The sequence below is a fragment of the Sipha flava genome, unplaced genomic scaffold, assembly GCF_003268045.1.
Source record: "Sipha flava isolate LNK unplaced genomic scaffold, YSA_version1 65_pilon_pilon, whole genome shotgun sequence".
Lineage (NCBI taxonomy): Eukaryota > Metazoa > Arthropoda > Insecta > Hemiptera > Aphididae > Sipha > Sipha flava.
The window spans coordinates 2,248,541-2,263,454 of record NW_020273605.1 but is presented as its reverse complement, the minus strand read 5'-3'; the positions used below and the strand labels follow the sequence as shown (position 1 = coordinate 2,263,454).

Below are 14,914 nucleotides of genomic sequence, written 5' to 3'. Positions count from 1 at the left end.
TTATAATTCGATATTATATAACCCTTTTCGCGTTAAATTAGACAGTTATCGGTGGTGGTCGAATTACACGCTACATTGTCTTGCAAGAATGTCAAACGCTGTTTAATCCGATACAGCGAAGGTCTGAACGTGTATGATACATTCGACCGTGATTAGGTAATGCGCGCGTATATTGTTATAGTGGTATTTGTCGATACATCGGCGGAGTAATTCAATGGCTCAGCACATGTGCTGGTACGGTTTACCGAATGAAACCGAAACCGAAACGTGTACTTTTATTTTCGCAATGGTTTTTAAACGCGTACACTCCGTGATGTAATCTTCTCGTCGTAATACAGAACAAGGGTGGTGAACCTATGGCACGCGTGCCGAAACAAGGACCGTTGAACGAATCTCAATGGCTCGCCGAAAATTAAAATTATTAAAAATTGACCACTGGAAAAAATGATGCTATTTATACAGTTTTTGTTATGATAAATTATGATAATACTCCATATGCTTTCAATTTTTTTTGCCGACTTATGCTTGTGAAAGTTTATTTTCCATAACGAATCAGAAATTAAATCGAAGGAAAGAAATGATTTCACCGAATAAACAACTACTCGCATTTTTCACAGAAAATATTTTATCAAGATAAACATAATACATAAATTACATTACAATATAGCACGAATTTAAAACTCATTTTACTATAGTCAACAAGTGTCCATTGCAACGAGATTTCCCGTGTTGTTTGTTTTTCATGTGATCAAACTATGTAGAATAGTAAATCCGTGCCATAAGTTGCTATACGTTTCGTGTAGAAAATTTGGGCACGTGAGGATAGACGATTTTTTTGTTTTCCTTTTTTCTTTGCAAACACAATTTATTTTATTTATTTATTAATTATTTCTACTCCCGCGGAAGAGGAAGAGTACAGCACGTTATAATATTAAACATATGGAATACGATATGATTAATTATATTAACGCAAAGTAGAAATATAAAATGTTAATTTCGCCTTACTATTTGTAAAAAAAAAAAGAAATCAAAAATATTCATATTATTAAAATTTCTTGGAATTGAGCTACTCAAAACTGAATTATTGATTTGAAGTTTGGCCATTCCGGATTTAACTCGATGTCTGATGTGGAACCTCTATAAGGACATTATTACGATAATAACATAATACTGCTACCGCTACCGATTTGTTAACACACTGTACGACGTTCTCTTCCATAACAATATTTATTATTGTGGTACGTAAAATATTATGGACTACTGTGTATACCACGTGTATTAGCGGACAAATAAACCTTTAAACCGATGTCAAGTTGATATAATAATAATAATAATAATAATAATAAATGTATAATAATTCAAGTGCGTTTTACACGCGTCCGTGCTGATACAATAGTCTATTCATCGCAGTCGCTGTTTAACCCCCCTTCCTGACCCTGCATCATTCTTGAGTAAAATGTTCGTGTACCGAGGGAAAAAAATCGTATTTTATCAAACGGACAATATAATATAAGTTTCCACCTGTACGCGCGCGGCAACACAACAATTCGACACATTTTTATATTTCTTTCGCGTTATATTGTGTGTGTGTTGTACCGCAGTGCAAAAACGTGTCTCTCCGTTCTTCACCGCCAGGACCATCTGTCTCGTACGAGGAGGTTTCTCACCGCCACCATCACCGCTGTTACGACCAAGACCCACTGCTGATTTTGTTATTTTTGCAATGAGCTTGTTTACAGACCGCTACAATGGAGATATTCGGACAAAACGGGGCTAACATTGTCACCCAAAACTGCCTCCCCATCCCTCCACGAAACACCCCCGAGAAACGCACACATTTGTCAATGAACTGCACCGCGTGTCATCACCGCAGGTCAACAGGTTTATTACATTTTGAGCAACGGATTTGTACGCACAAATAACCCATGGAATGAGCTCCTGAAAATACTTTAATGTGCTGCCGGCAAAATATGAATTGATTTTTAAGTACGATTAACATACTTCATGAACATTTTTTACTGTCGTCCAATATTATAAAAGGGATGCATGAAAACCTAATTATTTACAACAGTTAACATTATTTATAATCGTCTTCGCCGGTATCGTTCTTCATTCTTCCCAATAATAACACAGTCGAAAAATTGACCCACGTCTAAAAAAATTGGAACAAAAATATTTTATTCGTCATCGAATTCTTATTTGTCAGTTTACGTTTGCGGCACCGGTTGTTCAGAACAAAAATATGCACTATCAATGAAATTATTCACTAATTCAATTGCAAATAGAAATGCGTCAAATATGTGAAAAAAAATTATTAAAAGTTAAAAATATGCAAGACGTGTAAAATAAAATTGGTGCTGTTTTAAATCGTTCTCATTTTTTATCACATTTCAATTATATTATTCTAATAAACGTATGCATTTAAACATAAATCTATTCCTTATGTTTTATGACGGTTCGATATTGTTCCATGGTATGCAAGGACGATTGTAATACACCTGTACCGTATATTATTGAATTGTCGTATGGATTACGATACATTATCGGCTTCGCGCATCATCCGCAAAACCGTTTCGAACAACGTTTGCAATATATAATATTGTGGAGAAAAATATAAAAAACCAATTTGGGACTTGAACATATACAATATTATCATATACTCAACACTCCTCAAAACTGGAAAACCTATATATAGATTTTAGAAAGGTTTGTAATAATTACAAAATAATTCTTATGAATAATTATTATTAACTATTTACTCAAATAAAATGATTGCGCTATGGTATTGTTTTTTTTTCAGTTGATTTCGTGATTTTATGAAATCCCCGTGAAATCATATTCTATTATTATATCTATTCGTATACTAAAATAAGTATTTTCACGTGATTTAGATGCGACTTTTTCTGGTATAAATGATTCTCATACTTTAAATCGACACCTGTTCATTGTTCTCGATGCCCTCGGATTAGAACTGCCGTATAAACCTCCATAGTGTGTTTGATGATCGCGAGGGCGATTGAAACCTAATATTGTATTGTTGATGTCACACGATAATTCGGTAGACATGATAACTGCGAAATGTTGTATTGTGTTATTGCACACATCGGTACAGAAATACTTGTACCCACTGCAGGGAATGTGCACATCGCGGACAGAAATGCCTAAACGAAATAATTATATGCGAAGCTGTTACCCGCGATTCATCCGAAACGACCCACTTGTAATATTGCAATACGTACGCGCGTCCGTACATGCACTGAAAAAAAAAGTCGTTTATATTATGAATAAATGGCAATCATTGATGATTTTAACTGACCCAATGTATTTTTTTACCATTGCAATAAAATATTGTTTATTGATGGATAATAATGATGATTAACTTTATAAATTAGTATTCATGAATACAATTTGTTTTTTTAATCATTTGTACAAAAAATAGTTATTGAAGTAATAATTTTTGCCATTGAACCCATAAATATATAGTTAATACAGTTAATCACTTTAATAAATTAAATAGTGATACTAATGTATTAATCTATTATATTAATAAACAGTAATAGTATTTTGTAAAAATATTTTTATGAAATCAATATGTACGTTTATTGAATTGAATAATAAGTTATTTATTAACGTAATGTTGTATTTCGTTATAATAATCATCAAAATATTCAAAATGATTATTTTCGTAATGAATAATAAAAACAAGCATATTATTATATCTGTAAACTCTAATTATTGGGATAACATATATGCTATGATTAAGTCGAAAATTGAATTTATAAAAATGATAAACTCAGTAACAGTTATTAATAACCGTTTTGATTTTTCATTATATTAATAAAACATTTTTTAATAATAATGTACACGTTTTTGTTATCAACAACTGAATTGCCATTCCCTATCGCGATTATTTTATACACTGCACGTGTTAGTGGTTTCTATACATTTATCTCCAAAAAAATTTCGTATTTTCAAAAAAGTGCGTGTGTGGTCATTTTGTGTACCTGTGAAAAAACGTAAAATAAGAAATACAAATCTATTTATTTTACTATACATTTAAAAAACTAAATGTACTACTGTGTTAGTCCAATTATATTTTATATAATATAGTGGCATGCGTTGATATTTTTAAGTTAATAATTTTAAACCAAAGAAGTTAACTAACCATCTTGGTATTTATTCAAAATTTCCTTAACAATGTTTTTCTAGAAAAAAGTATTAGACTTAGTTCTTTGACTTTTATTTGAATGCAAAAGTAAAAATATTTATACGTTTTCATGATCAATAACAGGTATCATTTTTGTCAATACACTCTGGGCAGGAATACTTTCTAAAATTATTTTGTAAATATTAATGATAATTTCAATTTAATGGTCAATGGTTCAATATTCATTGAATTTAAAACTTATAATAAAAAGGTACTAAACACTAGTTGGCACATACCGTCAGTCATTGTATTGGATTCATACATAATTAAAGATATACATGTTATCCACTCGAATATAAATACTGTATGTCGATGTAAAAACGAAAAAAATTTAAAGTTGAAGAAATCTAAGCTCCAGACAATCGACGTGTCGAACGGAATATACACACGAAAGAACAACACCTTTGATATCCGAACGATTAATAGGACTTGGAAAACAATAATACAACACATTATTCTGGTTGTTTATTCGAATATTTCCCGACGGCAAAGAATTTATTCTCGGTAAGACATTACGAAATTAATATAGATATGAACAGTATGATTACGATAGCAATTTTTTTAATTAGTTTATAAACCGTTCAACTGTGTACAGTATACGTGCTCATATTATATAGACACGCAATTGCGACGTACTTTTCAAACGTTCCATCATATTTTTCAGACGTGACAATTTACTTTGGATCGATAATACGTGATGTTAATCGTAGATCTAGGAAGATGGATCGCGATTTTTCCCAAACGAACCGAAATTAATTGAAAACGCGATATCAAAAAATATTAATCTACTTCTCGACAAGAACCAACGGTCCCCCCCTCCCCCAAACTATTCACACGCCGTTCGTCGGTCGACGATCATCTAATATTATATTTTTTACCCCGTAGGTATTATATATCATATATATATATATACAGTAAGTTCCCGTTACAGCGAACTCCAAGGGACCTTATTTTTTTTTCGTTATAACGGAAATTTGAAATAAAAACAAATTTAAAAACATTATGTGATTCAAATACAAATTGTATGTAAATATGTAATAAATAAATAATTCAAATGTAAATAATTTGCGGAAAAAATAAATAACTTTAATATACATAAATAATTGACAGTTTTAACAAAAGTAAATAATTTGCGAAAAAATAAATAACTTTATTATAGATAATCATCAATTTTCTTTTGAACAAGGTTTGCTGTTTTAATAAAAAGTAAATAATTTTGTATTTGGTGAATGTTTGTAAATATGATGTCCGGTACATCACTCTGTGATGTAATGAATGTTCGAATTACTTCCAAACTTGAGATAAGGCTTATGATGAAGTGACATTGCGCACATCATTTCCCAACACAGCTTCTTCGTCTTCATCTTCACTACTTTCATCGGTGACCTCATCTTTGCTGTCTTTAATGGATTGAATGATGTCTACTTCGGTTAGTTCATAACATGTTGAAACGTTGTCATCTGCACCGAAATAATCTTCTAAATTCACGTCGTCAGGAAGCGACGTTTTCTTTTTCGCAGTGATCTAAATTTGCTCTAACTCAGATTGTTGGATGTCGTGCGTATTTGATTCATCATATTCGGCCACTTCTGAAACAGAATTAGTGTCTGTGGTTGTATGTTTCCAACAGTTAGTTATTATTGATTGACTGATATCATCCCAAACTCCGCATATCCATTCGATAGCTTCCTTCACATTGCATTTTCTTTGGATATTTTTCTCCAAATCGCATAAAATTTGACGTAACAAAAAAGTTCTATAGCGTGATTTTACAGTTCTGATGATACCTTGGTCAAGAGGTTGAAATACAGCTGTGCAGTTAGGTGGGAAATATTCCACACGAATGTTATCCAATTTTGGTGGTTCATTATGTGGAGTACAGTTGTCGATAAGAAGAAGAATTTTCCTCTTCTTCTTTTTCATTTCTGTATTAAAATCTATCAACCAATCATTAAAAATTATTTGAGTCATTCATGCTTTCTTATTAAATTTATAGATGCATAGCAATGATTTACAGTTTTTAAAACAACGAGGTTTTGCGGATTTGCCAATGATGAGGATTTTTCGTTTCTCCGTTCTCGATTTGTTACAACAGAAAAGAGCGATGATGCGTTGTTTAGAAGCTTTACCCCCTATACACTTGTCTCCTTTCTGGGCTAATGTCCTTTTTGGTTCAAGCTGAAAAAACACTCAAGCTTCATCCGCATTAAAGACATCGTTAGAGCTGTATTCCTTGATGAGTACAGCAACTTCTCCGTTTCGCCATTCGTTAACAGAATTCATTGGTACGTCACTCGCCTCTCCAGAAATGCCTTTGGACAACACACCATAACGCTCACGGAAACAATTTAACCATCCGACACTTGCTTGGAAATTCTCAACTTCGAGCATTTTAGCAAATTCTAATGCTTTTTCTCGAATTAAAGGACCGGTCAGAGGAACATTTCTGGAACGAACATCTTGAAACCATTTGTAAACCGCCGTATCAACGTCTTCAAATTGTGCCTTACGCATCCTTTTCCTGCTCGGGACAAAAACAGAAGTCTGAAATTGTTTCAAGATGCTTTCTCGGTCCTTCAAAATAGTTGACAATGTTGATGGGGGATATGCCATACTTTTTTGCCACCTCGCCTTTCTTCAATCCTTTGTCTACTTCAGAAATTATGTTTTTCTTCTCTTCCGACGAAAATTGCTTTCTTTTTACTGTAGAACTCATCACGTACGTACGTAAAGAAGGATCATAAAATACGAAAAAATAAAAATTACCAACGTGAGAGGTCTATGACCCGAATGATTGTGTAGCGTTATCGATTGACGTGGAATAACACGGTCACACGTTATAATGACAATTTAATGGCTTGATAATTTCGTAAAACCGTATGCTTCTTATCTTTAGATTAAATTAAGTAGGGAAATACATACATTTTAACCAGTACAAATAGTTTGTTGTATCGGGATTATTAAAAATCTATCATTATATTCATTTTATTCATTGTTTTAATAACTTTTCGGTAAGGGATTTCTATGACTTTCGTTATAACGGGATTTTTCGTTGTATCGGTATTCGTTGTAACGGGAACTTATTTTATATATATATATATATATATATATGAACTTATCCAAAAACGCGATCCTATATGCTTTGAATCGACTGTTCGGACTGTAAATGTTATGCGATATGCGGTATGTGTTCTCGTAAGACCTGTTTGCACAAAAACGGTTGTGATTTTCAAACTGTACGAATAAATGAACGGGGAAGAAAAACCCTTATTCGATCAACCGTTAGAAAAGTCGAATTTTTCAAACGTTCGTATTCCCGGGAAACGTGCAAGAACAAAACGGTACGTACGCTTGACCATGCAAAACGAATGATTGACTATTGTTCTGACGATATTATTGGACGCTTTCGAAACGTAAATCAATCGAATATCATTCGTTTCCCATAAAAAAAACACGACTCAAGCCTTTTTCCAAAATGCTTGTGCGCGATCGGAACGTGGACATCTGAGCGCGCGAACGATTTCCCAAAACCGCCCCCGGAAGTCCGAGCCGAAGAGTACAAATTGGTTCCCGAAAAAAATACTTTCCAGTATACAACTGTTCGAATTGGTGTCTGAATAAAATTACTTATCAGTTTATCAGTATACAACTCACTGTTACCAGATAATTTTATGTATTTTTAGCCACTACAGAACGAACAACAAGGTGTTGCGAATCGTTTCATGGAAAACTGAAATCTAGATTTTATTTCGCCCACCTAAATATTTTTTTATTGATTGAACAATTAAAATCGGTACAATGCGAAACATATATAAAACAAAGAAGCTCACTTAAATAAAAGTCAAAAAAAATTTGATGAAAAGGAAAAGTTTATTGATTAAAATAATAAAAAATTGAAAGAGAGTCGAATTTCGAACCTACAGTTCACTAAAAATATGTGTTGTAAATTCATACCACGCTAATTTTTTTCCAATATTATTTACCTATTATGACTTGTAATTACATAATAATTTAAAGATTTAATTTAACAAGGTTGCGGAAAAGCTCCCGGGAACCAATTCGACATTTCGGAAACCGATTAGTAGTCGTCCGCATCGATCACGTCAGAGTCGTCAACCGCGTCGGGTGGATAGCGCGTGCGTACAACGTGCCGCGACAACGGGAATAACGGATGGTGCACACAGGAGTGGAACTAGGGGGTGGAAGATGAGGATTCATCCCCGGGCGTACATTTTAGAGGGTGTAATTTTTGTAATTGTTAACAACTAATTTGATTATTTTAATTATGTTAAAAACTATTATTAGGTTAAAACTCAATAAGTATGATTGTATATTAATTATTAGAAAAAAAATTCTCGAGAAGAGTATTTGATTATTGGTCCACGATATAGCGTAATTTTAACATTTTCCGTGAGCGTAAAAATCCCTAGTTCTACCTATGGGTGCGCGGTGCATGGCATTTCGAGCACTCGTTCGGAAACGGTAAGGCAAACGTGCAGCGAACGGGTGTATAAAGCGATTCGAACAATACAAACCGTTCGGTTATTATTTATTTTTTTATCCCCCTCCCTCGCACCGCCAGGCACACCTCGTCCTTTGAGCGTCGGATTACTTCGAGATTCCGTGTCACGCCGTGTTATTTCGATTACGCGTCCCAATCGAACCGAAAGGGTCGATACACCGAACGCGCGGGTAGTAGTAGCAGTAGTAGTAATAGTAGTATTACTCGGTGTGCTATCATATAAGTGGCTGTTGTACGTTCGTACCTTCGTCCCGTGTGTCCGGACCGCCGCGTCCGTCCCTGTCCGCACCGAAATCCTTTAATTCGAGCGTACTGCGCGCACAATGGGGTGACCGCGGCGGTAGCGTGTAAGACCTATTGTTATCACAGCGACAGCGACAATAGATAATGATAATAATAACGATGATAATAATCACTGTCGTCGGCGAGTACCGATTTAATTAGCCGGCCCGGAGACATAAACCGAACGCGCGCCTAATTGGCTCCCAACAGATACGATAATGTGCAGTCATCATCAATCACTACGTTTCGCATCGAAGGGACAGAGTTGTTTTTTTTTTTCGTACAACTATTATTATCATTATTATTATTATTCGCAAACTTGTCAATTACGCGGCGTTCGCGCATAAAAATGAAATATCGCACTACGGTTTTATGTTTATAACCCTAACAACATCGCCACGAATACATACGGCGTTATTGTACAAGGTGCACGTGTCTATTGATTTTTCTCCGACCGTCCACCACCGGCGGTTAGGTTAGGGTTTTCTCGTTCGCGGTCGACGATCAACGTTTGAACATTCGTCGTTCATAAATGCCTGTGCACTATTTTATGGTACACACGGGCAGAGCCATGCCATGGGGGGGCCTAGGGGGGCATACGCCCCGGGCGCATGGTTTAAAGGAACGCCAAGTATTTATAAAATTATGATTTACGATTAATGATAAATAAAATAGGAGGCGAATATTTTTAATTTTGCTCTGGGCACCAAATCTTAACGGCACGCCTCTGCTCATGGGAATGGCTGGCACCCGTCGGAGGAACACGCGACGATTATTGTGCGTTTTTTTTTTTCTCCAAACATTTTTTGATGATGATAATTATTGAAAAATGACATTCCGTCCCGGCAACCGCTTTACAACGCTAAACGAAACAAATACTACGAAAACGTGAATACAATTAGGTCGATCTGTAAAAAAAAAAAACGCAGCTAAGCGAAAACGCATGTGATGTAAACGTGTATGTTGTGATTAAAAAATGATTCGCGTCACGAACATGATTGTGCGAAAAACTAAGACGGACGAAATTAATTTAAATTTTTTCTGTTCTTTTATCCCCTCCCCCTCCGCGCGTACATCGCGAACCACCGAAAGTACCAAAATGACATATTGATGCGTCGATGTTGCGAATCCCACGATGATAAGAAGAGCTGCAACAGCTGTTTTTTATTATTTTTTCTCTGAATATATATGATATACATGTATGTATACATATGTGAAAAATAAACGGTGGCTTCCCAGAAATTATGAATTATTTTCACCGTAGTATTTTGATTAATATCGGAAAAATATAGCTTTTATTATAAAAAATAATTCAACTTGTCACGGAAACCGTGATTTTTCTTCATGTTGAAACCATTACTATTTTGGTGTAGAAAAAATCCTTTTCGCATTGAAAAAAGCACACAATCACCGTGTATAATAATACTTATTTGTGTTTATTTATACTACTTATATTAATAGTACAACATTTTCTAGATAGATAACTATAAAATGAAAAAATGTACGCTTCTGTCCCTGGGGTCTAAGACTATTTTGACTTTTAACTATACGATTTTTTAAAAAATTCATTAACACATTATCTAAAAATTTCAAATAAATCGATATAGTAGTTTTATCTGTTGCCTTATCACTCTGTGAGTGAGTGGTATTTAAATAATATGTATATATACTATATAGATAACATTGAAATATATAAAATGAATTAAAAGTTATTTGTTCAACGCATAATAACAATACAGTTCATTATATTGATGCAATTCGCTACCTACTCACGTAGAAAAATGTTTCTGATGCATAAATGTTTATCATTAACATTATTACGTAGTCGACTAAAAGATTCAAAGTAACCTATTTTTCAAATTAAACGTTTGACTTTTTAACAATGGTTGCAGTATTGTCTTTCAAACAGTAACATTTGCACAACTTTTACCAATTAATGTAAAGATTATCCTAAAGAGTAAATGTAGGTAGTTAGTAATTTGAGATACAATTTTGTTTTTTGTAATCTGATAAAATTTAAAATAGTCACTAATTTGATTAAATTAAATAAATATTAGTAAATAGTTAATAGATACTTGTAAATTAATGCATAAAAGATTATTTTATATATATATAGATATAAATAAAAATTAATTATATACAATTAATAATATTATGAATAAATAAATATATGCTTAGCCTGGAGTACCTATTATTGTATTTGTAATGTACGACCGGTTTCGAACTAAAAATTCATCATTAGGTATATAAAAAGTTAATAAGATCGTGACTCCATGCAATTTGTATTTACGTTTATGCTTTCATGTAACGATCTACTATTCAAATTGCCTCGATTTCTATTATTATCACATTTAAATTGAATAATGACTAAACATTAAAGTAAAAGCATTATTATTATTATTTGTTAGAGTTAATACTCGTAAATTACTTAGACAGCCAATTCCTTTAGAATAGGCCAGACATAAATATCAGTAAGTCCCTCCGTTATCATCACCATCTAATCTGAACAGAACTTATAGATGTAATTAGAGGGAAAGGGATACAACATTTACTTAAAATTAAATTAAATTAACGTAGTAAAATATCAAATACGGTTAACAAAAAAATAGAACAATTTTTTTATAACTTAAAACAATGTATTTATTGACGTATATTTTTATCTATTATATGCTAAATGCAGATAATTGACCTCATTATTTATACTTAAGGTATCATTTCCAAGTAAATTTAAAAATTTGATAAAATAATACACTATCAAAAAAAAAAAAAACTGTGATTTTTGACAAAACGTGTTTAATTTTATAAACTTAAACCGTATTTCGTGTAGAATTGTTCACATTATCTATAGACGGTTTTTCAATTAATGCGCTTAAAAATGAACATTCAGCTACATGGGTGGCGCCTGCAACTGCGTGCATTTATTACAGAATATATTTTAAACCTAATATATTGCAGTGCAGCATAAATTTAAAATGCACTTTATTAATTATGAAATATACAAGTACCCGAGGACATTCAATCGTGTCTTTTAAAAAAATTCACGAAATAATAGTTAACTATTTTTCAATTGCGGTTGATTTTTTTTCTTTTTATTACCACAATAGAAATCAGAATAACAATTATATTATGTTAATATTTCATACACTATTCTTTATGTATGTATATATATATATGAATATTATATATTATTTATATAATTAGAATAGTTAGCAATATCATCTTACAAATTGAGTATTGCATCATTTTATGTTTTAATTATATTAGAAACATTTTAATAGAAATAGCATCATCATTTCTTACATTTGAATCCGATAAATTCATTGAATACCTATACTCGTTAATAAACTATAATCTGTTTATCGCATTAACAAATAATATTGTCGGTAAGACATGTGATAATATGTCTTACCGATTATCTTTGTCAAACATACAATTATATATATATATATATAGTAGATACACCGAAAAAAAAAACATGTATTACCTATGTAAGAAAATTTGATAAGTTTAATATATTTATATTGTACTCATAATATTTTAATTTTTATTATTTTACTTCATAAGTTATATTTACAATAATGAGCATTTAATCTTATAAATGAGTTTTATATTTCACTAATCCACATTTAACGTGTGTTTCTCGTAGTTATCAATAGTGTGTACCCAGGGTTTAAAATGGCAAAAAAGAGCAGGGGGGTACTATTATCCGTATATCATTCTCAACGTTACATATAGTGATATACAACTACTATATAATTAATTATAAGAGATATATTTATATATATTACCTATGAGGTGTTGTAAGTGAATAATTTCCTTCACAAACTATTCATGTGCTGTAAAAATGTATAAGCTTGTAAATTACTTATTGTTTTAAATAACAGATTGTGAATATATTTTAATGAAATAAAAATTATTTAATAAACGTAAATAAAATTATATAATACTATATAATTTATATTTAATGGTAGTTTTATCTGTAGAACACCTTTTAGCACCTAGTGACATCAACTAAATTGTAAAGTCAATTTATCAACTGTTTTATTAGTTTTAACAAACAATCAAGCGTTTTAGTAAACTTTTCGCAGAAATGTTAAATGGGACGCTTTATAAGTGCTATGAGAGAATGGAGGACTAATTCCCCTTGTACTCCCCACCCTTTTTAAGTCCTGGTGTACTAGAAAAAAGTCTAATATCAAAATATCAGTTTATCAAATTTTAAATACTACGAATGGTATTAATGAATTTAGGTGAAAATATATTAACAACTGTTGTACTCGTACATATTATACTTACCCAGATGTACATATACAGTGTAGAAGTATTGCATGTGCATTGACAGGTTTTTACATACACTGAACGTAGAAAAACAGTTTGAAAAAAAACAAGTTAGACGAATAAAATCTCTGTATAAATATTTCATACATAGAAATACAACGACGTCGTCATCTAAAGCCATGGGTGTTTCGGGGATTCGAAGAAACCCTGGTTTTCGATTGGCACAGTTTTTACCATCCCCTTTTGCGATTTTGTCGTATAAAATATATTATATATATACTTATATTGGTATTATTGTTCCCGAAGGATGCGACAGTATGAAGAAGAAGAAGCAAAATAAAAAAATAAAAGAACATTGTAAAAACGAAACACGAATTATAATTGGAAGGTAGTACTGCAGCAGTAGCAACCTATATACACTAATACTAATGCATGCACACAAAGATATACGCGAGCGTTTTTACACACGAAGAATGTGGCGTTGATCCGATAATAGGGTGCGTAAAGAATGATAGTGAGCACTAGAAAGGAAGGTAGAAAAGGACACGAAGGAGAAAGACGGAATGAGAAGAGAAAGGAGGAAGAGAAAGAAAGAGAGACTTTGACGGTGGTGGTGGAGTTGGGAAACGTGAAATGACGGCAGCGGCTCTTGTACGTATACTGCTCTGCAGGAAGGGCTGGTGGCGGTCGGTTGGGCGGGCTGCGGGCATCGGAAAGCACAGGAACTTATATAAGGGAGCTCGTTAGACAATAAAGACGAACAGGTAGAATGACACCCTTGGGCAGGTCGGATTACAGGGACGAGTGATGTGTATACACACGCGTACGTGTACGTGTAGATGGGGGTGAGAACTCTGCACGTTCCCCGCGCCCATAGATGTGCGTAATATTCGCTCGCGGGGGGGTATCCCGGCTGGAGGTGAAGTGGTGGCGCGCGTTTTGTAGAAGGGCCATTGAATAACACGCCTCCCCCCCCCTATATTTGAACGCAGCTTCCTCACCATCCCAATCACTACCGCTCCTCCTATACGTATACACATATATATTATGCTCCAACAACCGCCCCTCCACGTGGTCCAACTCGACCTGTAAAGATTTAAGTAAACACACACACGTACACACACAAACACTGTTCAATAATATATATATATATATATGCATCACAGTGTATATACATAGGTTTCCACTCGTGAATTCGGGATGTTATTTATTGCGCTAACATCCGAACATCCGATGTGAGGCGGATGACGTACACGCGCGTACATAATATTATAATAACGTGTCATGTGCTGATCTTATCGCGGCGTACACGTCCCGGTCGGTTCGTGCGAATTCGTAAAATATATATTTTTACATCTACACCCACGTACGTACCTATATTATTGCACGGGCATAGGTGTGCGGCCGTATCATAGCGCACTACTGCTGTACTCGAAAACTATTGAACGTTCCTTTTATCGTTCTGATAGGTGCTGACGCGTACGTTTATACACGATTTGCGAACCAAGGGAAACGGCTAAGGAGAAATAGTACGAGAGAATTAATCACGCAGTAGTATTTCCAAGACCCGTTCGAACATAAGAACGTACAGAATATGATCTGAATCCATAAGTTTTTTGAAAAAA

General features: G+C 33.4%; 1 protein-coding gene across 1 annotated transcript; it reads right to left on the bottom strand.

Annotated features, from left to right (window-relative positions):
* Nucleotides 1-5,515: 5,515 nt before the first annotated feature.
* Nucleotides 5,516-6,178, bottom strand: LOC112691617 (tigger transposable element-derived protein 6-like). Its single transcript, XM_025565929.1, has 2 exons — nucleotides 5,795-6,178; nucleotides 5,516-5,716 (listed from the first exon to the last, which is right to left on the bottom strand). The coding sequence occupies exons 1-2, from the start codon at nucleotides 6,176-6,178 to the stop codon at nucleotides 5,516-5,518; spliced, it is 585 nt and encodes a 194-aa protein (XP_025421714.1).
* Nucleotides 6,179-14,914: the final 8,736 nt, after the last annotated feature.